Raw genomic sequence first — 22,757 nt, forward strand, 5'->3', positions numbered from 1 at the left:
ATTTTGGACAGTTGCTGTCTTTTGCTAGGAGATCACCATGTTGCTGAGAGGTTCCTCATCTGCATAGCTTTCAGGGCCAAAGCCAAAAGAGTCAGGCAGCGATGCCTTGGGGAATACTTGTCCTCTTCTGCTGGGACTGTAAGCCACAGAAGATTGTGTTTTTTATCTCCACACTTTGAGTTAGGCTTCAATATCTTCAAACCCAAGGTGGCTGAAGGAACCTGTCTGAACACTTGCAGTAGTACTCCTTAGTTTTGCATTCTCAGCGAAAGAAAACATGAAGGTACTAAATGCTCTTTTGCTGAAAATGCATTTCTGTTCCGGGTTTTTTCACATGATGCACCTTCACTTTGTCATGTGTTCAACAACACGTGTCTATACAACTTTCTTTTCTGGACTTGGAACAGACACAGCCAAAATGTACCATTTGACCCCCATCATCATTTTTATTTCTATGTGCTCTGTCATATTTCCTACCAGGTAAGATTGAGAGAGATATCAGCAGTGGACACGTAGTCTAGGTGGAGTCCTCTTAGCAACTGCCCCAGCCCTGCACTCCAAAGTGTAGAGTTAAAAGATACTCTATTGTTTTGTCATGAATGCGAGTTTTAAGATCCTGACTGGTCTTCATCCTCCAAAGAGACCCAGTTTCTCTGAAGAACTTCAATCAGATCCTGATAAGGAGCAAGCCATTTGAACCCGCTGCTACTTGTCAGTTGCTTTATTTATATGCGAAAAGGGTGAGTGAGCTCCGGATCTGTATGACCATTACCCAGCCTTTCACGAAGAAGGGGGCATTTCCTAGAATGTATCAAAAGCTTTTGCCAAAGCAAAAGCTCATTTTCTTTTGCAAAGCTCATACTGCTTCAGCCGTATGTTGCGTGGCATGGCATGCTCACGTCTTTTAAGACAGACACGTTTGTTATATACTTAGTGTATAAGTAAGAAAAAGAGTATAAGAGGAAAAGAGATACCAGGTATGGCTTTACCCCCTTTATTCATGTCTATGCAGCAGGCAGGAGGAGAGGGACCTGAGGTGTGCCACTGCAGGGAACTGCGATTGTAAAAATACTCCAACAAACAGTACTGGGGGAAGAGTACCAGTGGGATGAATGAATTAGGGCATCCTGAAGAAAATCAGTTGTTTGAGAACATCTGCAAGTTTTCAGTATTACTGCTCTCACTTGCTCCCGTGCAGCAGCTTGTTACCATCTCTCTGGTGGTGGCTACCAGCCCCACAGCACGGCTGGGAGAAGAAGTAGGACAGATGCTCTCTGAACAACTTCAATGCAGTGTCCCAGGCCAGCTGAAACCACCACCCCTACTTTTGGCGGTTTCAGATAAGCACACAGAAAAGAGGCTCCTCATTGATACGAGTGTGCACGAGCTGTGAGTGCGTGCGGACAAGTTGTGAGGGGAAGCAGTGGCATCAGCTGCCACAGCTATAAATTGTCACTGTCTGTGCCTCTGTTCTTGTCAGGAAGCTGTGCTTATTTTAGCTTGTAAAGGTTTTTATTTTATTGGTTTCTTCAGCATTTGAGAAATATTAAAATAAGGAGAAAAAACCAGCTTTTATCAAACCCATATGTAACTGGACCAACACTCTATGGTTTATTAGAGCAAAACTAGTATTTGGATTTAAAGGTAGCTGTTTGAGAATGTGTTGATGTGATTTATAAAAAAAAGTCTAAACTTGAAAATAACAGAATTGCTAATATGAGAAAACAGGGATAGAGAAAGATTTTCAATTCAGATCTTAACTTTGTTTCCACTTAGAAGAGAACAAGTATCTGCATTATGTGGTGGAGATAATAATATTTGAGTTATATTTTACAGACAAATACTTCTTGCCTTTAAGGTTTTATAATCACAGTTAGATGAAATGCATATCAAAATAAAAAAACACATTAGAATAAAATGAGCTTGTACTGGTGTGATGTTAATAATACGGATATTTTATTTCTACAGCTTCTAGGTATCCATGAGCAGTCTGTCTGTGGTTTTATCAGGTTATCATTTGCTTACTCCAATAGTAACAAATTCTTAAATAATATTTTAAAATAGTTTATTAAAAAGCAGACAAGAACAGAACTGCTATAGCATACAGAATTAAGTAGAACTTCTCCCGTTAAAAGTGATTTTTTTCTTACTTCGTTTTTCTGTAGGTGCATAGTGTCTTTTTAGAAAATCAATTTTGACAATCTTAAGTGGTACGAAATATAGGGGGTTTTGCATTTTCTTTCCAATAAGAAAGTAATTGTTAATTTAATGTCTCTGTGCTGGTGTTCAGATATGACCCTTCCATGTTTGCAGGTAGGCAGAGGTCAATGTGAGGAAGGAAGGAACTGCAAAGATGACAAGTGTAACTATGTTTGTTTGACTTCCCCTACAACCTCAATGCCAGAGAGATACAGCTGCAATAAATAACATTTATTCTGACATGTGGCATAGCTGTTACCAGTAATTATTAGGTGTTCTTTGATTTTCCTTTTCCATCACAACCTCATGGTGCAATTACCAAATGCTGTTGGCAGATGAAGGCATATTAATAAGATAAAAGACAAAAGAAGAGACATGGGGGCCAGGAATAAAGTAGGGAAGGAAACTGATACATGACGGAAGGGCACAACAGCAGGAACCCAGGGCTTGCATCCTGGATACTCAACTGGTATTGAGCCGATTCCAGCAGGATGTGTTTAAGTCATTTGGTCTCTTTCCTGGCCCAATTTCACTGTGCCCAAAGGGATCCGAGATACGCTGTGGGAAGGCGTGATGGGAAAGCTCGTTCTTTCCCAGCCAATCTGCTGCTCTCATTTACTGATCTCTCGGGTAAACAGCGCTTAAAAAGATGTGGTCATCTCACACCATCAGAATTACCCATTAATTTACTTTTTGACGACTTCAACTGTGAACGCTTATTCCTGTTTCTAAAGCATTTGTCTTGTGTCCGTGTCTGACTTCAGCACAAGTCCTGAAGAACCCTGTATTGCTGCTCTTTTAGCTGAAACGGTGCAGTTTTCATATTACAGTCTCTTGCTTGAACTTATTTTTTGTGTTTATAAATAATTTATATACAACTAGAGTAGAGACTCTTTACAATACACACTAGAAAGAAAAGTCCTCCTTTAGGAGAAGGGGTAAAGAGATAATAAACCTTGCAAATATGAGTGATTTAACATACAGGGGATATTCAGTGTGGGGAGAACCAAACAGTTCATTAACTTTTCATCTATTACATTTAACAATGTCATCTATGTGAATTATCCAATAAGACATTCATGCTCCAAATACTCTAAAATGCAGTTTCACCTCCAAAGGGCTATAAACTAAGCACTTGTGACAGTCAAACGTGCACAGAAATTGTCCATTTTATCTCCAAGTTTGATTCCTTTGCTTGTGTGGCTTAGCTAACAAAGCCATTGCTGTAGTTGGAGCTCAGGTAGAGGTCTTGCAATTCTCAGACGTTCTGGTTGTCGTCAGTCTGAATTGTAAGCTATTTTTGTTTAATCCTTCCTCAGACACCCAGTTAAACTGTAAATGGAGTCTTTGCTTGAGTTAATAACATCCAGGCATATGTATGTGCAGTACAGAATTGGAACATTCACAGTGGTGCATATTTCCTGGAAAATATAATGAGATCAGTCAAAATGATGCAGCTAGGAAATTATAATGCTGATTTTTCCTGCTGTTCTATGACAATTCTTTTTCAGTCCAACATCACTCCTTGATTTCCTGACACCCTGAGAAAAGGAATCTTACTTAAGCTGCTGTACAGGGAGCACTAAGAGTGTTTTACTGTAGACCCTGGACTTTTAAGCTTCCTTCACTGTGCCATGCTACAGACTTTATTTTTCAGGTAGCTTTCCATTGGAAGATTTTGCAAGTACCGTCATTTGTGTTTCTCCCACGTCGCGTGAGCTTTCTTCGTGATGTGACCTGGCAGCGCTTGAAATTGATACGCTCACTTGTCGTCTCAGTATTTTCATTACAGTTCTCTTGTATCCTTTGCATGCAAAGAAATAGATGAAGGGATCTAGGCAGCAGTTAAAATTCATCAAAAACACGGTATAATGGAGTGACTTCTGGAAAATTTTATTTTCAGTGCAGGAGGGTTCATTCTGAAGCTTCTTAATCATGTGTTGTATGATTGCAACATGATAAGGGGTAAAGCAGATGATGAACACTATAATTACAAATATGATTGTATTGATGGCTTTTTTGTTTATCCCCGATTTTTCAGTCAGTGGATTTTCCTTAGCTGTTTGAAAAAGTTTGCAGCTAATTTGAGAGTAACAAAATAGTATGATCCCCAGGGGAATAAGGTACCCTACTAAACAGGCAGCAAGAAGTATAAATGGTAGATGTGCTATTTTTTCAAAGTTTGGATATTCCATACACGTAGTCCTTTCTTTTTCTTCCTGTGACATGGGTTGTATGAGTAACGGGAAAGTTTGACTAAATACAAGAAACCAGATAAAAACACAAATCCCCTTGGCATATTTAATCCTCCTGATCTTGTATCGGAAGGGGTGGACGACGGCGAAAAACCTGTCAATGCTCAAACACGTCATGAAGTTTACACCTGCGTAGGTGTTGATATAGAACAAGAGGGCGGTTATTCGGCATAATGCTTCTCCAAATGGCCAGTGAAATCCCATGGCGTAGTAGGCTATCCTTGTAGGCAAGGCGATACAGAACAGGAGATCGGAGAAGACGAGATTTGTGGAATAGAGGGTAGTGGAGTTGATCTTCTTCCTGTTTTTAAAAATGACGGTGAGGGCAATGGTGTTTCCAAGCACCCCAAGAATTAAGATTGAGCTGTAGAAGACAGACAGTAGTATCCGTGCTGTATCTTTGTGCTCATATAAGTCACAGGTGGAACTGTTTGTCTCAAAAGCTGTGAAAGCGTCCATTTCTGTAACCACTGTTGTTGCAGGAAGCTCAGTAGACCTAATATGAAAAAAAAAAAAAAAGGAACGTTTTGTAATGAAATGTGGATAGAATTTGCTCCATAACAACGGCCAACCTCTGTTGCAAAAGGCAAGATTGTAAAAAAAAAATTGAAATGAAACTTCATTATGGTGAAATACTTTTCAAGGCTCCTTCCGAAAACAAACAAACAAAAAGATGGCTCTTTTTGGCTTTTTTTGTTTTGACCCCAATTCCTTCTCTCCTGAAAAAAATAAGACAGGAGGCAAAACAATAAACAAAATCTAGTGTACTTGGAAAGTGAAGTTTATTGATGGTCAGGAGGTGGGAGACTGTTTAAAGCAACCTGAGAGGAAAAAGGAGTCTGAAGAAACCACGTGGTAAAGGATCATATGAAGGCACCAAGGGTCAGACAAGCAGAAAAAAATCTTTCAGATGTGTTTCAGTTAACTTTTAGGGAGTTTTTGTTTCTAACAATTCATGTTGTGATGGTTTAACTTGTTTAGAGAAACTAAATTTTTTCAGCATTCTTATATTATAATAATTCAGCTTGTTTAATAGTAGTTTTAAGAATTGGCTTCTGGAATCTAATTTAAATATTGTTACGTACAGAAATTCTTAAGACTTTAGTCAGTCTTTAGTGGTGCTGCAAAAGAGAGATAATCCAGCTGAAATATTTCACACGTTTTCAGTTTAGTAGATCTTTGAAATTGTTTAACCTGCACAGTCAGAAGTAGCATGGAAGAGCTGCAATGCAAAGTGGCAGTGATTCGGGGGACTTAAAAATATAAAAAATGATCCAGCAGAATTTCAGAAATGGAAAGGACCCCATCCTGTTGATATTGCTTCCAGTGCAAATTATTTCTTAGGTGTGTTGTTACCTGACAGTTGGATAGTGTAACCATAAATGTTGGAAAGGATAGGGCATCTAACGTTACTCCTTGGGCAGCTGTTCTGCAAAATTATGGATTAAAACAGCAGTTAAAACAAGATCGCTTCTGCTTTAATGCAAAATACTATCTGGAGAGAAAAGCTGTTGTAACCTGAGTTTTAAGTCTGTCTGGTACCTTTAATTTAAAATTTCTATGTTATTTCTGAGGATCTGCCTTTCAACACTCAATATTTACAAACAACTGTAGCTTGTTGTACATTAAAAAAAAAAGTCTTGCTGGAAGGTACTTCTCAGTTTTAAGGATTTTAAGCTACACACTTTAGAAAGTATTCATTATCCTTTTATTAACTTGTGAAAGCATTAAAAGATCAGTATCTTCTTTCATGTTTTGAGGAGATTGTCCTACTTATTTCAGATTGTTCACAATTAGTGTACCTGTAACATCTACTGTATTATAAGCCAATCTGGAGAGATTAGCAGGGGTGCACAAGGTTCTCTGTAAACAGTGAACCTGTGGATAGTGAATGATGTGTATTAAAATACATGAATGAGTTATATTACGTATGTTTAAGGAAGAAATTTAGCATCCACGTAGTATATGAAGTCTATATTTGCTGTGTTGCACAGGCAGTAGGAAAGACAGGTAAGTGATTTCTGACTGATAGATGTACAATGTTCTGATTTTTTTGATACCCATGAAGTATGTACCATGTGTCAAGAGGTGGGAATACTGCAGTCAGGGTTAGAAGTCAAATCTGAACTGGGATGTTTGTGGTTTGAATAAAGGGATTAAACAGCAACTCCAGCTGTAGCGCAGTGGTTAATTCTGCATTGTTTATGGTATCTTGGTGGTGGTGTGTTTGATGATTGATTAATACAGTAGTAATTACCCTGAGGATAATTCTGGTATACTTTCCTCCTGTTTTGTCTTTTTCTTTACAGAAGTGTGTAGGATGGCTCTTGTTTTATGTAAGTGTAACAGACTGCTTTTTGCAGAAAATGGTGTGGGCACCTGGATAAGAATCAATAAGATATTTTGTTTCGTTTCTCATATTTAAATGCTTCTGATTACTTATTCACACTCCCAGCATGACATCTCCCTTGAAATTTAGGTAAAATAATTTTTTAAACTTATGTACGGAAGAATAATCTAACATTTATGATAAACAGTTCTATTGCAGTAACTAGCTACAGCATATTAACTGCCTAATTGTGTTTTCACTGTAAAGTTGTAATAGTTTGGGTTCATAAATAATAATCTGCATAATTGTCATGTCCATTCTTTTGACTTTCTATAAATGTTTGTAAAATGTAGAATAAATATTATACAAATGCATTTAACTATGGTTTAGGAAAAAGTCTGAAATTTCAGTGATTTTTTTTTTTTTTTAACGTCAAGAGTAGAATTTCATAAAACTCACATTAGTAGGATCTTTAATGTAACAAATTACTCTGTTGCTCAAACTAGGATGTTCACCCTCACATAGAACCATGGCTATATTGAGGAGTCTTAGCTGAGAGAGTGTTTGTGTCCATCCATGGTCCCAGCAGGGATATACGTGGGGAGCAGTTCCATGGCAGGACAAACTGGCCACCAAGAGATGAGAAGAAAACTGGAGGACCACAGCTCTTGCGCCTTCTGGGGCAGTGTGCACGTCAGCTAAGCTGTGCTCCTTTACGGAGGATGTCAGCCGGCTCTTCTGCCGGCTGTGGGAGTCAGCCCTGAGTGGGGAAAGTGTTCTTTCTGATCCTCTGTTATCCCCCAAATATCTTGACTGTTAATATAGGGAGCACATTTTATAATACTCTAGATGAGTATTAGTATTTTCTCTATATGTAGGTATGTATGGGCATTTTTGAGCAGTCACCGTAGTGTCTAGGTGCTATATTACCTGAATATATTTAATTTTATTTTTAAAAAAAAACAACCTCAAAATACTGTATCTGGTTTGGGGCCTAAACAGATGATAAAGCTGCTGGCATCTGACAATTTAATGTGCATCACCTAAACTATGCTAACTTCTTTGTACATCTGAGCTCTTACTGTTGTTGGATAAACTCCATTCACCTCAGCAGGTATTTCACTTTTTCTGGTCAATCTTGAACAGGGCTGCTTTTAAAAAAAAACACTTTCTTCCTAAAAAGTGTGCAGACTATTAAGTAAAACAAGACCTTTTTCTTTGAGTCCTATTCCTTGTGTCAGGTTGCGGTTTATTTCTTGGAAGCGATCCTCAGTGATGAGCTTATTATATTTACAGAGCATATGCCATCCTCTACAGCATGTAACTGAAAAAACAACAGCACGCCCATTTTGTGTACTTTTCCCGTGTTTTGCATTCTTTGAGCAAAAATGGAGAATGTTACCTCCTTACTGCTGCAAACCTCAAACTAGGTGGACTTGATTCTTAGTGATTTTAATGAGCTGTGTGACTGAATATCTTAAGAGAACATGGCCATTTAATGTCATGGATCCAGATGCATTGTCGAAGCTATACTCTAGAACCACTACCAGAATGCTTGCTCTTCTAGGTTGTTGGATTGAATATCCCTCCCCAGTGGCTTTCTGAGTTTATTAACAATAGTAATTTAAATTACATCTTTGAAAAAAAAATATATTTCATTAATTTACTTTACCAATTTAATCATTTTAGAAAACATTGCCACAGTTTTTTGGCATAGAGGTACATGTGAAATTTTAAGGCATAAATATTTGAAATTACTCTCTTCATATTGGTATTGTAAAGAAGGTTCTTCAGATTTTTACTTTTTCTGGAGTCTGCAGACACACAATGCTCAATAACACAGGTGTAGGAAGTTGTAGTGCAAAGAGACCCTTTACTCACTTAATGTGACGACTTCTAATATCCAGGTTATGTTATTATTTTAGTTATTTGTGTATAGATTCCACTTACTCTTCATCTAAAGCATATTTTCCAAAATGCTGTTTGGTCTTGATGTGGAGAGCTGAAGAGAAAAAGAATTAGCTATTTGTATTGTATTTTTTGGTCAGTCAGCCTCCCTGTTAAAAAATATGTGGGTGTCTCTTATTTCAATTTCTCTAAAATTAATTTGCAGTTGCTGTTTTTGTGGAGCCTTTCCTCTTTATACAATCCCATGGTTTTGGCAATTCAAGGTGAACTTGTCAAATGTCTCACCGCAAGGCAAAATAGTCCTGTGACATCTGTTCTAACCCCAGCTTAGTCCCACGCGGGAGGTGGGGTTTCAGATGCCTCCTGGTATTGGTGTACCTGGCAGCATACTCACCACTCGCCCCTGCTTTTTCTGCTCGGTTGATTAGGTGTCCAAGACAGTTGTGTAGCATTGCTCTGCAAGCTTGGGATGTTAGTTCATTGTGATCCCGGAGTACTTTTCAGATTCACTGTGTCCTAGGATATCTCCAGTCTAGGGGCATGGCCAATGCTTTCTGCTTCTACCTGGCTGGACCTTACACCTGGGAGAGTTTAAAATTAATTTTAATATTGTGCCCAGGCTTGCAACCAGTGTAGGTTGTTCTCTCTCACTTGCCATTTCAAGTCTTAGCATTGTATTTGCTTTCTGATCACAAATGGAAAAAAGTTTTTCTTTAACCAATCACTTCATGAGATTTGATAGTTAGCCAGCTTTTAATCTATTCTGTGTGCTTTCTTGGTGCTTGATAGCAAAAGTATCCACTTGTGCAAAAAAATCACAGTACCGTTGTCAAGGTGCTCAGAAAATCTAGCATGTCTGAAATCTGTGCAGGTGCCTTTCTAAGCCAATTTTGTAATTTCATCAAAGAAGGAAAGTAAGTTGTTTTAGATGATTGTTTTTCTGTTAAAATGTTCAACTGGCATTATTCATTTGTTTTACATTTATACTGCAGTATGCAAGAGCCCAGCTCAAAGTAAAGTCCCGGTGCAAAAGGCGTTAAATGAACAGAATGGTGTCCCCAGGCTGCAAGTACTACATAACCCAAAGCCCTGATTCGTAGAGATGTTCATGTATCACGAGCTTTATATATAGGATCGTAATGTTACATACATTTAACTATTAATAAGGATAGACTTAAGCTATGAGCCAGCGATTGCACTGTGGCAACCTTAGATTACGTGGGTTTGGATTATGTACAAGCACTGATACAAAGCTCGCTCTCTCTCTCTGTATGCTAAATGAGGGTTTTTTTTCTTGTTCTCATCTCTTGCTTTTGCTGAAAGAGCACCATCTGTCTTTTCAGCAGAACAGGGAACGTGTAAAAGGCTTTAACTAGGTATTGTAATCTAATGTGTGATTTGCCTGCCTCTCTTCGTAATTTTCGTTCTTTGGAGGTGAATACCTGGTCCATCTGCCCAGTAGCTAATTTAAGAGAGATACCAATTAAATTCTTGGGATGGCACAGCAGATCATTGTAAAGATCTCTCCTAGGCTCTGTACATAGTTTGGTTTAGTCATTTCGAGAGGGATGAACAGTATTTCTTTAACACACAGTATTGGGGAATGATGCTGTTCATGTATGTGTGAAGAGTATAAATGAGTTAAAAGGCTTAGTCGGGATACTCCTCTTTCCCTGCAACACCTGACTTGAGGATTTACTTAGTTTACAGTCCTCTATAGGTGTAAACTGTGTAAGTCTTCCAGCATTTAAAAACAGTAGAAGATGGGAAATATACAGTGCTCTCATTGTGTAGGGTTTTTTTTTCCTTAATCTCTAAAATTAATTGTTTTCTTTTGACCTTGACCACTCATATTTACTGTTTGAATGTCTAATTTATCATAAAAATGATATTTGTTGTAGAATGTTTTTTCTGTTTGAGAAAAAGGCTCGATTCCACTAAGTTATATATGTTAAAAAGTGTGCGTGTTAAGTCCCATAGCAGACTGCTTTGTTAATAGAGAAAGAACATAAAGCAAAGGTATATATATCTTGGTGCATCTATTGGCAGCTTGGGAAGTACATGTGGCTTAATAAAAGTTGAGGCAAGAGACAGGCGTGTCCTAAAGCTTCCTGTTTCTTTCTAAAACCTTAACACTCGTATGCTTCTAATGCATTATGTTAATTTACCTTTTTTCAAAAGCTGTTGAGTTTTGTGTCCTAAATGACGACGAGTAGGCCTAATGACCTGAAGACTGAATCCTCAGGTCGCAACCCACAGCTAATTTTGGTGAGATAGTTTCCAGGCTACTGCTTCCTTGGTGCAGACCCAGCTTTGTTGGAGTACTAAAGCCAAATTTGTAAGCCACGCATCAGAGAATCCCAAGTATGCATTTCATGAATGAAATGGTCTTAATGATGGCTATGAAGAATTATAATATTAAGTGCCTAACAGAATTTGCACACACTGTGGGGTCTTTATGGTCCTAGATTTATCTATTACTATAGATTTTGCAAAGTTGTATGACGGTTACATTTGGTGCTCAAAAATAATAGAAGCTACAGTAAGCGAAGTGGAAATAAAGAAGTCAAGTTGCAATGCTGCATAACTAGTTAAACAAAAAGTGGAAGTCATTTGAAGTGTACATTCTTGCTCTTATCTGGTGGATCTCTTTCCAAATGTGATCCGTCTTATCAAAAGTGTGAGAATTATCTAACATAAATCATCTCTGCCAAACATGCATGTTAATGTGAAGAGCCGTGCTGATGCTGAGATGATTAACCTCCCTTCAGTTTACTTGCCTAAGTGTACTAAATGTAAAAAGGAGAGAGCCTAAAATATAGCAAATAAACAAGCCAAAAATCTAAGCCACTGACAATTACATTTCTGCAAGCAGAAATAAAAAAGGGGTCAAATAACAATTTGTATTTTAGTACTAGAAAACATGCACACCTTCTATATTATTTTTTTTCTGTGTGATATGGAATCTGTACAGGTACAGTTATTAATTTTAGGGATTAGGACTTCCGAACTCTAGCTTAAATTTATTATTCATTACACATATACATACTCTTCAGTCTTTCAAATGGAAAGGGATGAGATTTGAGCTCTTAAAGACTAATTGCCAAGTAAGTTTTCCATTCCCTTGTCCCTTCAGGAGGAGCCAGGAAAATGTTAGACAGACCTCTTGTATTCTGTGCTCAAAGGCATGCATGCCGTCGTCTCTGTTTCTTAAGATAAATTATAGTTGAGTTATTGTCTGTTGAACAGTTTTGCCTTATTTTGCCAGTATATTAGGAAAAATGGATCCTTTTTAATTGGTAAAATGTAAAAAAATCATATAACTTGTGCTATTTCTTTGGGTTTGTGGCATAAAGGTGAGTAATAAGGAGAAAGGTGTTTGGTGACTGTGAATCAGAAAAATAATTCCTTCTAAAAACTTTGAAAGAAATGCATGTCAGAAGGTAAAAGAGGAATTAACTCATAAGACTTTGAATTCTTAGAATATTCTGTTGCAATATCTAGATGTGAGAAGAGTGACTGAGGATTTCTTGCGCTGATAATAAAGGCTGTTTCAAAGACAAGGACCGCATGTGATAGAGCAAGCTGTGCATTCACGACCATAGTGCAGATTTCTTTTAAGGCTCTCTCCTAGTATTAAAGTATTCTGGGAGGTTCAGTGAATGGCTTAAGAACTGCAGTGCTTCCCTTACTACTTGTACAGTAGTTATTTCTGTGTTAGTATAATTTAAATTACTACTGATAAAAAAATTCTCTAAGCTAAAGCAGTTATCAAATGTTTCCCTGTGGTTGTCAGAAGACTGTATTACAAGAAAGGACTTGAAATAACTTCTTGATGCTGCGGGTCAACAGATCCTTTAAATAAAAATTAAATGGCAGCATATTAATATGTGAACATAAAATATCACAGAATTTCTTCCACGACCCTTGTCTCTCCCATCCAAAGATGACTTATCCTTCCTACCACATGAAAATATTCAGTATAATGCAAAAAAAGAAATAATCTTTCTGGAATTGTTTGCTGTTGTACAGTGGGGAAAAAAAATAATTAATTCTTTTCTGTACTTACATATCTGTAGCTTCTTGGATCCTCTGAGCAGTTAAGGGCATTAGCAGGATGGCTTGACTGCGAAAGTTTACCCTTGCACATTGTTTTCAAGAGTGATTACGTGAGTCTTTGTGGGAGGGGTAGGTTTTTTCAAGTGCTTAAAAAAAAAAAAACCAACCGTTTGTTTGTACGCCTGTCTTGATTTGCTGCCTACTGTTTTATGGGATGTGAAAGCATCTATTTTTAATCCTTTTACAATTAGTCTGTTCGAAGAGAGTAATTAGAAACAACCCTCCCCATCCGTCCCCCTGCGACGTTACGCATTACTGACTTTCATAGAAGGGACTTTACCCAGAGGTTTACGTGACTAATTGTTGACCAAATAAAATCCCTGAGTAAAAAACTTTGTTTATATGCTATTTGCATTTAAAAATAACTTAAATTTAGTTTGTACCAAAGAGCTGCATGATCATTACATGTGTTAAAACTGCTTCTTAGTGATCAGATCTGACGCAGCACAAGAAAACCTCAGACCTGAGACATACTGAGATGCTGTGTAAAAACTGACATCTTGACAGCCCCTGTGCATTCCCAGCACTGTTTTAGTATCGTAATGATGAGGCTTTACAGAAATGCCCTTTGAAAATATATGAGGGAGTTGAAGAACTCCGGTGGCTTGAGAGATTAATGAGGATGTGTGCCTTTGTAAGCTGTTCGCTGCATTTTGAGCAAGGATAATAATAATATTAATATTGCATATGTAAGGTAAATACATTAAAGATAAAAAGCTTTTAAAATATAAATCTGATTCCCCTAAAATGATATTGATAAGAATGGGTGGCTGGAGAATAGGAAAGGAATGGGATGTCAAATTGTGAGGTAATAACCTTGTTTCTGGGTAAAGAACATTGATGTAAGAGTTGAAGAGTGTGTGTGTGTGTGTGTGTTAAGAGGGTTTTGGAGATCAGAGATAGATGGAAAATCCTGTCGTTTGCTGTTAGGGGCTGTGGTTGAGAGTTACCTGGGATTTTCCCCAAAAACTCATACTGATCGTTCATGACTATTTATCTTTAAAGTGGCCTCATTTGGTGGCCTGATTTTAAAGACCCAGTGAGTAGGCATGATGATGCTATTTTTGGCAGGTCCACCCCATGCAGAGGGTGGAATGCTTCTTTGAAAATGCCTCTTGGGGCTGTGTTCATGGCACAAGCTGACGTTTGCAGACATTGCGGTGTTGGAGGTGTGCAGAGATACAATCTCAGCTAACACATCCATCTCACCAGAAAGCCTGAAGTAAACACAGGTCTAATGACAAAGTTAAACTTTACTGCATGTACCTCATCTTATGGGAAATGTTTTTGCTATAGCAGAATGAAGTAGAGCCTTGTGAGCTACTTTTGTGCCTTTTTGGAGCTTTTGGTTGGCACTATACACTGATTTTTCTGGTGCTGAACTCCCAGTGCAGACGTGGCTTGATTCCCCTTAGATGCCAGGGAGCTGAAGAGCTCAATCCTCGTTTTTTATGGGGCATTTATCTTCTAACACCAAATTCAGAAAGTCTTTGAGAGAACTTACTGATCTTGTTCTGGATTTTTTTCTTTTCTTGTTTTTGAATTATTTTTTAAGTACTCAGCTTCATCACAGAGTAGGCTCCCTTTACGTGAAGTCAGGAGAATTGAAGACTGTTTAAAGGGGAATTGCACAGGGAACTTGCTTCATATGTACACAAAGTGTACGTGTGTGGTTCCCTGCAATGTGGTTCCCTGTCCAGCAGCAAAAATACGTCATAGTAATGGCAAATTTTGAGATACACAAGCATGTAGTAGTCTTTGCTCAAGGGCTGACATTAGCACCACAGGTTCATATTAAAGGAAATGTTTATTTTAAAATAGCCTTACCATTATAAAATAATGCCAATATGAATTTCCTGCTCTGATCTGATAAAATACTGCCTTCCTTTGATTAAGATACATTGCTAGATTGTACTCTTTGAGTCATACTGGTGTGTTAGCTACCAATCCAGCCTAGCATGATGTGATGTTAATTACCTGAGCTAAATAATACTCTTTATCCTTCTAGCTATTGGTTTTCTGTTCTTATACAGCAGCTGTTTCTTCAGTATCTGCTTGACTGTCCCAGGATTTGAACATTTAAACCAAGAAATGGCGTTTATCAAAAAGCGTGACACACGTTTTGGTTTACAATTTGTGTGCAAAAGCTTACTGTTTTGGTTTTGGTATGCAAGGAGAGTAACATGTAAACTAATATACTAATTTGTTACTTTCGGAGATGGTGACATCAAAGCAGTGCAGTTAATATTTTGACCAGTACGTCATGATGCCTGTGATGATTTATTTTCTGTCTGCTTTCTTAGTCCCTACTCTGAGCAGTTTACAAATGGTACTGGATTTAGCTTTACAATGCCATATGTAGAGAGCTACTACCCAAGGTAAGAAATGACTTCTGAATTACACAGGATGTTTTGGATCAACCAGAAAATGAAGCCAGCCAGCCTGTTTCTTAACTGCGAAACTGCCTTTCCTTCCCAAACTAACTCCTTTTGTTTTCAGTGAGACAGGTCAGGTATCTAGAACTAACCTGCAGCTGAATCCTGTCTTTTTTTTGTGAACAAACATGATTCCTCAAGTGACTTGAGTAAGAGGAACAGTAAAGGATGAATCACCAGTGATTCATGATTACTCTGTAGAGGCCACATAAAATGTGTTGGGCTAATCTAGATGAAGAAGACACAATTAAGCACCCAAGCTTAGATGAACTTGGGACACTAAAAATTTCAATACAGCTTTTGAACTGTACCTCCTCAACAAAATACTCCACAATCTAAATCCCTTCAAAGTTTCCTTGTGCCTTCATATGTCTTCTGCCCATCTCCAGTGTCTGTGCCAGATTTAGCTGAGTATTGGATTCACTGGAAGCCCCTGCCTTTTAGAAAGGTGCAAACTCCTCTCTCTTGCTGAGCTCAAACTCTGGTTTGGTTAATGCGATCAGCCATGAAAGCAAAGCTACCTGGTAAGCTGTCACCATCAGTCACTCGCTGCAGACATCTGATGTAGAGCAGCAACTGTCAGTAGGTAAGCAGGGGTAACGGACTCTGTAACCCCTAGTTGACATTAATAACTTACCAGTTAAGGATAAGTACTTGTCCCTGTGATACTCTACTCAATTGTGGCACAGAGTTTGGCCAGCCATTGCTATACCACTCCCTCGGTTTCATCTGTATCTCCATGCTTTGGTCTTCACTTGAATGGCAGCATGCTAATCATATGTTAAATAAAGAACAGGGGCCTTGATTTAAAACAAATAAAAAATAAAAATATCTTCATAGTGCTATAAGCTGAATAATTCTTTGATGGTCTGCAGGAATTGCTTGCCTGCGGGCAGTATATTGTGAATGCCGAACTGAAGAAATCTTATGTTGCGTGTTGGAGCAGCCTGGTAGAATAGCAATGGTCGGGTACCATAAGGCAGCTTTGCACAACAAAAGTTTGGGGGAGATAGCATTAACTGATCTTTTTAGAAAAAGCTAAAGAATAATGATTATATATGCTAGCATCTTATTAATGATGAATACATTAAAACTGAAATCGGAAGAAAGATGCTAGCGAGCAGAAAAGGAGGGGTCTGGATTAGCTCAATGGAGCTGAACAGTTTACGGAATAAATTGTTGAATGGTCTTGGCATTAAAAACTCAAGCTTTTTTTAGGAGTTGTGGGTGTCTTGACTCCGGTCTTCATGAGGGGATTGTAAAGTGTTCGTTCATCTCTTATTTTAATGAACCCAAAGTTGCAGTGATTCTGCTGAGATATCCATGGACAGGAGGAACCGTTCTTTTCCTCTCAAGATGCACAACTTCAAGTTTTGTCTTGTTTTTTTTGTTGTTGTATTTTTTTTCCCCTGCTTTCTTCCTGCATTCCTGTGAAATATTGGCAGTTAGATATATGGGTAATGTACCCTAATGCTTTTGCTGGTATTGAGAGGCCTCAGGCACTGGGGTGTCATGCTCATGTGTAGCAATAGATGGTTCCTTTTACTCCTGGGGTCCATCAAGCTGAGGATCCCAGTTGTCAAGGGTGGTCATATTGCAGGGATTTACCTAATTTTAAGGGATGTTATTGAGAACGTTTAATATTTTCAGAATAAAGGCTAGCACCTGAAGTGTAATATGGCAGCATCTGGACAGCCTGCAGGAATGCAGTGCACTGAAGTAATTTCATAATTTAAATTACAGGCACACTGTTTACATGCTCTGTATTATCTGCAGCTGCTTTTATAACTGATATTTTTAGTCCCCCCCAAAAATACGTGGTTGTGCATTTGTCAGGTTGATGTTTTTATGACGAACTTTTATGAAGAAAAATACGGCACCACAGTTAGTAAGTGCAGTGAGTCATTCTGAATAGAATAACAGGTTATTTCTGCAAGTTTAATTCCACAGAACATCCATTGACAACAGCAGGTATTTTTGCAGAAGTAACATTTAGCTTTCTACGCATTTGCTCATACATTTTGGAACCATTTTTTCTGTATTTTGTGCATATATTTACTTCTGTTAAAATATTTTATTTTAATCTGCATTTAATATTCGCCTTTTTAAACTTTTAAGTAGCAGGTTTCTCGTATAAGAAGTGCTTGCCCCTGATTCTTTCTTCTCTACCAGTAGTATCTACATCTCTGGTTTTATTTTTGTCAAGGTTATTGTTTCTTAAAGTTGTTTTTTTTCTCTGTGTAAAACCTATCTCATCACTTCATACAACATAGAATGTTCTCATCTGGTCTGCTGTGTTTCTTTTTCACTGACTGTTGAAATTTAACGTGCTTTCTGAAATGAAGACATAATTGTTGCAGAGCCTGCTATTACAGTACACCTTTGGGATGGACATGGTGTCCATATACAGTGTTCAAACTCTAGAATTTAATATTTCAGGTTTTAGAGTTTTCTGGTTTGTTTGAAATTTTTATTTTTTAACCCACATGCCTGAAATTAACTTCCTAAACGTGAAGTGGGCATAAACTCAGTTTAGAGTCAGCACGTATTTGTGTCTATGGCCTGTCTTTGCATACAGACATCTCAAGTTTCCAGTAGAAGTTAATCATGGCACTTGAAAGGATGTTCCTGATATTCTCATAGTTTAATGAACAAAAGGCCAGGACGAAGGTCTCTGGAAAAGGAGAGAGAGTAGAGGAAAGAAGATTAAAAGGGATGAGGGGAAAAGCAAAAATAAGAGGAAAAGAGAGAACTGAAGTAGTCCTTCAATAAGAGTATGTTTTCTTCTTGTAGATGTTGAATCTGACTATATGTTACCAAACAATTAATTAGCATAATTAAGAGTTAAGAACAAGACCTTTTATTTACAGTATATGGATGGATGTTTGTACCTGTCTAGTGAAATACAGGAACAGAAGTCCCTCTAGTGATTATGAACTTTAGGAACAGGGCTTTGATTGTTCTCAGAATAATGGAGTAGCTTAAGTTTGACAGGACCTCTGGTGGTCATCTAGTTCCCCTCTGGTTCAAAGCATGTCTGCCAAGAACAGGTTCCTTAGGGCTGTGTGTCCAGGCTGTATCTCTGAGGATGTAGATTCTAGCTCTGGGCAACCTGGTACGGTACTGGATCATCATTATCCCCAGCTTGACTTGCTCCATATCAATGCCTTTCTTGAAGCGAGGAGCCCAAAAGTGGACACAATGATATCTATGCCATTGCACAGGGTTATTCTGATCCAGGTGGAAGACTCCACAGTTGCTTTTCTTGAACTCCATAAGGTTCCTGTCAGCCCATTTCTCCAGCCCATCAAGGAGTATTTGAATGTGGCCCTGCTCTGCAAAGTATTGACTGCTCCCTCCAATATGATGTCATTCACCAACTTGCTGAGAGCGCGCTCTGTCCTGTCATCCAGGTCATTAATAAAGACAATAAATAGAGTTGGCCCCAGTGTGGATCCCTGAGGGAAACTGCAAGTAACTAGCTGCCGCTTGTACTTTGTATTGCTGGTCAGATCCCTTTGAGTCCCAGCAGTGTAGCCAGTTTCCCTCAAGTCTGCTTATCCAGTCCTCATCTCCCACATTTTCTTCAAGGACACAAGAGGAGATTGAGTCAAAGGCCATCCTAAAGTCTGAGCATACAACATTTGCTGCCTTCCACTTTCTTGTCCACAGCACCAGAGTCACTCTTGGTAAATCCATAGGGGCTGTTAGCAATCACCTTGTCCATCATGTGGCTGGAAATCACTTTTAGGAGATTTGCAGTATAACTTTCCCAGGGACAGAGCTGAGGCTTCTAGCTACCTGAATCCTCTTCTTGCCGTCTTTAAAGATGACATTTGCGTTTTTCCAGTCATCAGGAACCTGCTCTGATCACCACAATGTTTCAGTAGTAGTAACATCAGACATCTGCCTCAGCACCTTGAGGTGCATCCCATCTGGTCCCGCTGACTCCTGTATGGCCAGTTGGGCTGAAGAGCTTCCTAACTGTCTTCCTTTACAGCAGGTGTTGCTCCAGTCCTGCAGGAGGCCCAGGTCCCTGGGAGGTCTGAGGGCAGAACTAACCCGTGAAAACTGAGGCAAAAAAGGCAAACAATACTTTGCCTTTTTTCATGTCCTTAGTCACTAGGTCCCTTTTTCCACCAGACAGTGGGTCCACATTTTTCTTAGCCACCCTTTGGCTGTCCCTTAATGTGTCAGTCATATTCTAGTATTGTTTCATAGATAACTTCTCTGAAAGACCTGCGATACATGAGCAGCATTTCCATGTAGGTACTCTAAAACAAGGCATGAGTAATGCATAGAAAATTCTGAAGGCAACAGAAAAGATTAACTGACATTTTCCAAGTAGAAATACAGACTTCTATAATGACAGTTGAGGGTGAAAGTTTTAAATTAATAGGAATCACTTTTCATCCAGTGGATTTACTTGTAGGAGTGAGTTTCACAAAATATTTTGAAGGGCACTAGTTTGGACATTTAAAAAAAAGGTACCTGAGTGGATATTTGTGTAATACCTATTTATACTAGATGTGAACTCTGTCTAAAAAAACAAAACCTAATGTTTTTGGAGGCGTACATCTTTGCTGCCTATGAACTTACTGGTTTACGAGAAATGGTCCATCACTAGGTTTCCTTCAGCTCCTCTGCATTGTCGGGTACCAAGCAGTGTCAGACACTAGACTTTGAATTACAAGGGTGACTCCCCTGGACCAGAGTCATGTTTTCTATGGTCTCTGTTGACATTAATGGTGAATATTAACATTTAAAGAACCTTTTAACATTCTCTAATCTCTTTTAAAAAGGCACTTGCAGTCATGGGAAATTCCTTTTTGTACTTTCCCATCTTATGATTGAGTGCAGTTTTGCATGTGAAATCTCTGTGTCTGAGTCACTATTTATCACAGGAGGAATAAAACCTGAAAAGCATGCCATAATTTTGGTACTCCCTTGGGTAATTTGTGAAGAGTAGAAAGAAATAATTTAAAATTACTTTTCTAGGAGGGTTAAAGATATTTTTTCTTTGTTTTTCTTCTCTTCATTTACAAAACCTGATTTACTTCAGTGAATGTTGCCTACAATGGAACGCTTCTGATGAAGAATTATTTTTTTATGTGGCACTCTTGTAGCTGTGCCTATCAACTCCTACAACTTAAATTATTTGAATTTATTTTAAGAATGTGTTGTGTGTGTTTATACACGTGGGGTTTGTTTATGTAAGAATGATTCTGTGCAAAATTGAACATTTTTCAGTAGTTCCTGAGTTAGCATTCTCTATACATCCAAGCGCATCTGACTGTGTTAAACAGATGATACTAAAAATATTTCTATAATGAAACTGTATTTAAGTCCTCAGAGAGGAAGCTTTTCAGCAAGCTGAATTTCAAATATAACAAACAAAATGATAATGAAATGCTCTTAAGCCACAGACCATTAAACGAGTAAAAATAATATTCGAAGGGGTTTTTTCGTAGCTGTGGGTGTTGCATTTGGCAGTTATTCATGAAATGTAAAGTTTTAATATTCAGACCATCATTTCTCACACAGTATTACTCCTATCAGTAGCTCTTCCTGAAGGGAAATGTATTTTTGAGTGAATGCTTCAAGTTATTTAGGTCCTGGTTTGTGCTGTTTGTAGAATTCCTGCCAAGTATAATAAGGTCCCTTTTGTGTAGAGGCCTGTGGAAACTGCAACTCTTGAAAGTTTTAATAAGCCGGTGAGCAGTGAAAAATTACCCCGTGCAGCATCCAGCACCTGCCAGACACAAAGCAGCACAGATGATTTGGCTGGAGAAGACGTGCACTTTGCCGATAGCCTCCCCCTGCAGCTGGCTGCCTGCAGGTCACCACCACCGCAGCTCCACCAGTGGAGCAGATTGTGTCTACCTGAAGTGACCTCATTATCTTCCCCTTCTCCATCCTAGGAAATATTTTTCTTCCAGAATCTCCCACTCGCACACCTTTGGCATTGGTTCTGCTGTGGCCTCTCCTGTTGTTCTTAATACATGGTTTAGTTTTCTGGATGTTTTGTCATGAAGAACACAGGTTTTGTATCTGGGCATGTGAAATGCTCTGGTTATGTTCAGAGGTTCAATCTAGGTGTCTGGTCATTGTAAAAGGTGCTTGAGTTATGAATTCTACAAAACTGCTTCCAACAAGAGTTTAGAAACTTAATAAACATCTTGTGCTGTGATTAAGGTGAGGACCCTAAAGAAAGTTAGTTATTTGTAGGACCATGGAATTCACTGGCAAAGGGAACTAAATCAAATTGTCAGTATTCCCATCTTAAATACTGCAGTCTGTCGGCAGTCCTCTAACACCTAAACCTGTGTGAATATGAAGCTTAGCTTCATAAGTGAAGTGGTTTCTATGACCTTTTAGGATATATATAATCCTTACCCTTTGTCCGCTTGGATCAAAGGAGTTTTGTTCTGATGCGGGAGACTACTGCTGTTCTTTTTGTGTGCTGTATTTTATTTTATAGAAACAGTGTGCTATTAGACTAAATATGTTGCCTTCTCCGCTGCCTCCGATCCTAAACATTTGGAAATAAGATACTTTTTGTCACCTGTTTCTTCTTTGCAAGGATATTTGCCAAAGACTAATGGTTCATTATTTGCTAATGAATCTGTTATCCTGAACACCACAAGTTACCTAATCATTGTTTACCAAAAAAGACCTTTGCTTGCAAGATGGTATTACATTTTGTTAGTTCTGTACTTAGGATTGATTACTTTTGATTGCTTTACGCTACTTTTGCTACTATCATTCTCATTAACCATCTCTATCTTTCTTTTTGCAGCTTGGGTCCTGTGTTTGCTCTGTTCGTACCATTTTATTCCTCCATTCCAAGAGTGCAGGTGACACAAGTATTAGGCCACTTTTCTATCACAAACAAGACACTGGTCTATATACTGGGTTTACAGGTATGGTATGTACTTGCTTGTTCATCTTTTAATGAATTACTAATGTAATAGTATTTCTGTATGTTCGTCTATGAATTTTGATGCTTCCACGTGTATGATTCCACGGGTGTTTAGCTAGTGACTGTCCCATCAACTAAAACACTGAAGAACATGTGTTGCTAATATGCATTTCTGTATGCTGAAATGGTGGGCAAGTGATCTATTTTTCTGGTGTCTTCTATCTTGATTGTCTTGCACAGGAAAATATAATAGACAACTCTATAATTTTTTTTTTTTTTGTAAACTACGTGAACTAGATGAAAACAGATGAAACTTGATGCTAAGGCATATTTATCTTTCACCTTTCTAATTTGCTTATATTCTTGGTTTTGTTTTTTTCCCCTTGTCTGTTAGAGCTCAAACAAAGCTATAGAATACAGTACTTTTCTATGTTAAGACTCCTGGTAAATGATAAAGATTTTGGCTGAATTCCACTTTTATATAAATAAATATTATTTGTATATCAAGCATTACCATGTTACAGGTAATTTTAAATAGTGTAATGTAGAGCACAGCAACATCATGTAGTATTATGTTAAATATGAGTGGA

At 38.2% G+C, this 22,757-nt stretch overlaps 2 protein-coding genes across 6 annotated transcripts in view; one reads left to right on the forward strand and one right to left on the reverse strand.

Annotated features, from left to right (window-relative positions):
* Window positions 1–22,757, forward strand: part of UBAC2 (UBA domain containing 2) — a 103,372-nt gene that overhangs the window by 45,365 nt on the left and 35,250 nt on the right. For all 4 annotated transcript variants that reach the window (XM_063336941.1, XM_063336931.1, XM_063336925.1 and 1 more), the window contains exon 5: window positions 22,045–22,168. In XM_063336941.1, coding sequence (XP_063193011.1) covers window positions 22,045–22,168 — 124 coding nt within the window. The remainder of the gene's footprint in view (window positions 1–22,044; window positions 22,169–22,757) is intronic.
* GPR183 (G protein-coupled receptor 183) lies at window positions 2,082–12,838 on the reverse strand. 2 transcript variants are annotated; one of them, XM_063345776.1, is made up of 3 exons: window positions 12,761–12,833; window positions 9,086–9,272; window positions 2,082–4,950 (listed from the first exon to the last, which is right to left on the reverse strand). In XM_063345776.1, the coding sequence occupies exon 3, from the start codon at window positions 4,911–4,913 to the stop codon at window positions 3,846–3,848; it is 1,068 nt and encodes a 355-aa protein (XP_063201846.1). In that variant the 5' UTR covers window positions 4,914–4,950; window positions 9,086–9,272; window positions 12,761–12,833; the 3' UTR covers window positions 2,082–3,845. The 2 variants fall into 2 exon arrangements, with proteins under 2 accessions (XP_063201846.1, XP_063201755.1); XM_063345685.1 differs by lacking the exon at window positions 9,086–9,272 and having other exon boundaries at window positions 12,761–12,838.

This window comes from Chroicocephalus ridibundus, chromosome 1 (genome assembly GCF_963924245.1).
Source record: "Chroicocephalus ridibundus chromosome 1, bChrRid1.1, whole genome shotgun sequence".
Classification (NCBI taxonomy): domain Eukaryota; kingdom Metazoa; phylum Chordata; class Aves; order Charadriiformes; family Laridae; genus Chroicocephalus; species Chroicocephalus ridibundus.

What these genes read in the sequence shown, in the direction of transcription:
- GPR183 (XM_063345685.1), bottom strand. Translation starts at nt 12,801, where the DNA reads ATGCCCTTAACTGCTCAGAGGATCCAAGAAGCTACAGATAT. An exon ending in ATCCAAGAAGCTACAGATAT is followed by an intron (nt 4,951 to 12,760) that starts GTAAGTACAGAA and finishes TTTTCATATTAG; the next exon opens with GTCTACTGAGCTTCCTGCAA.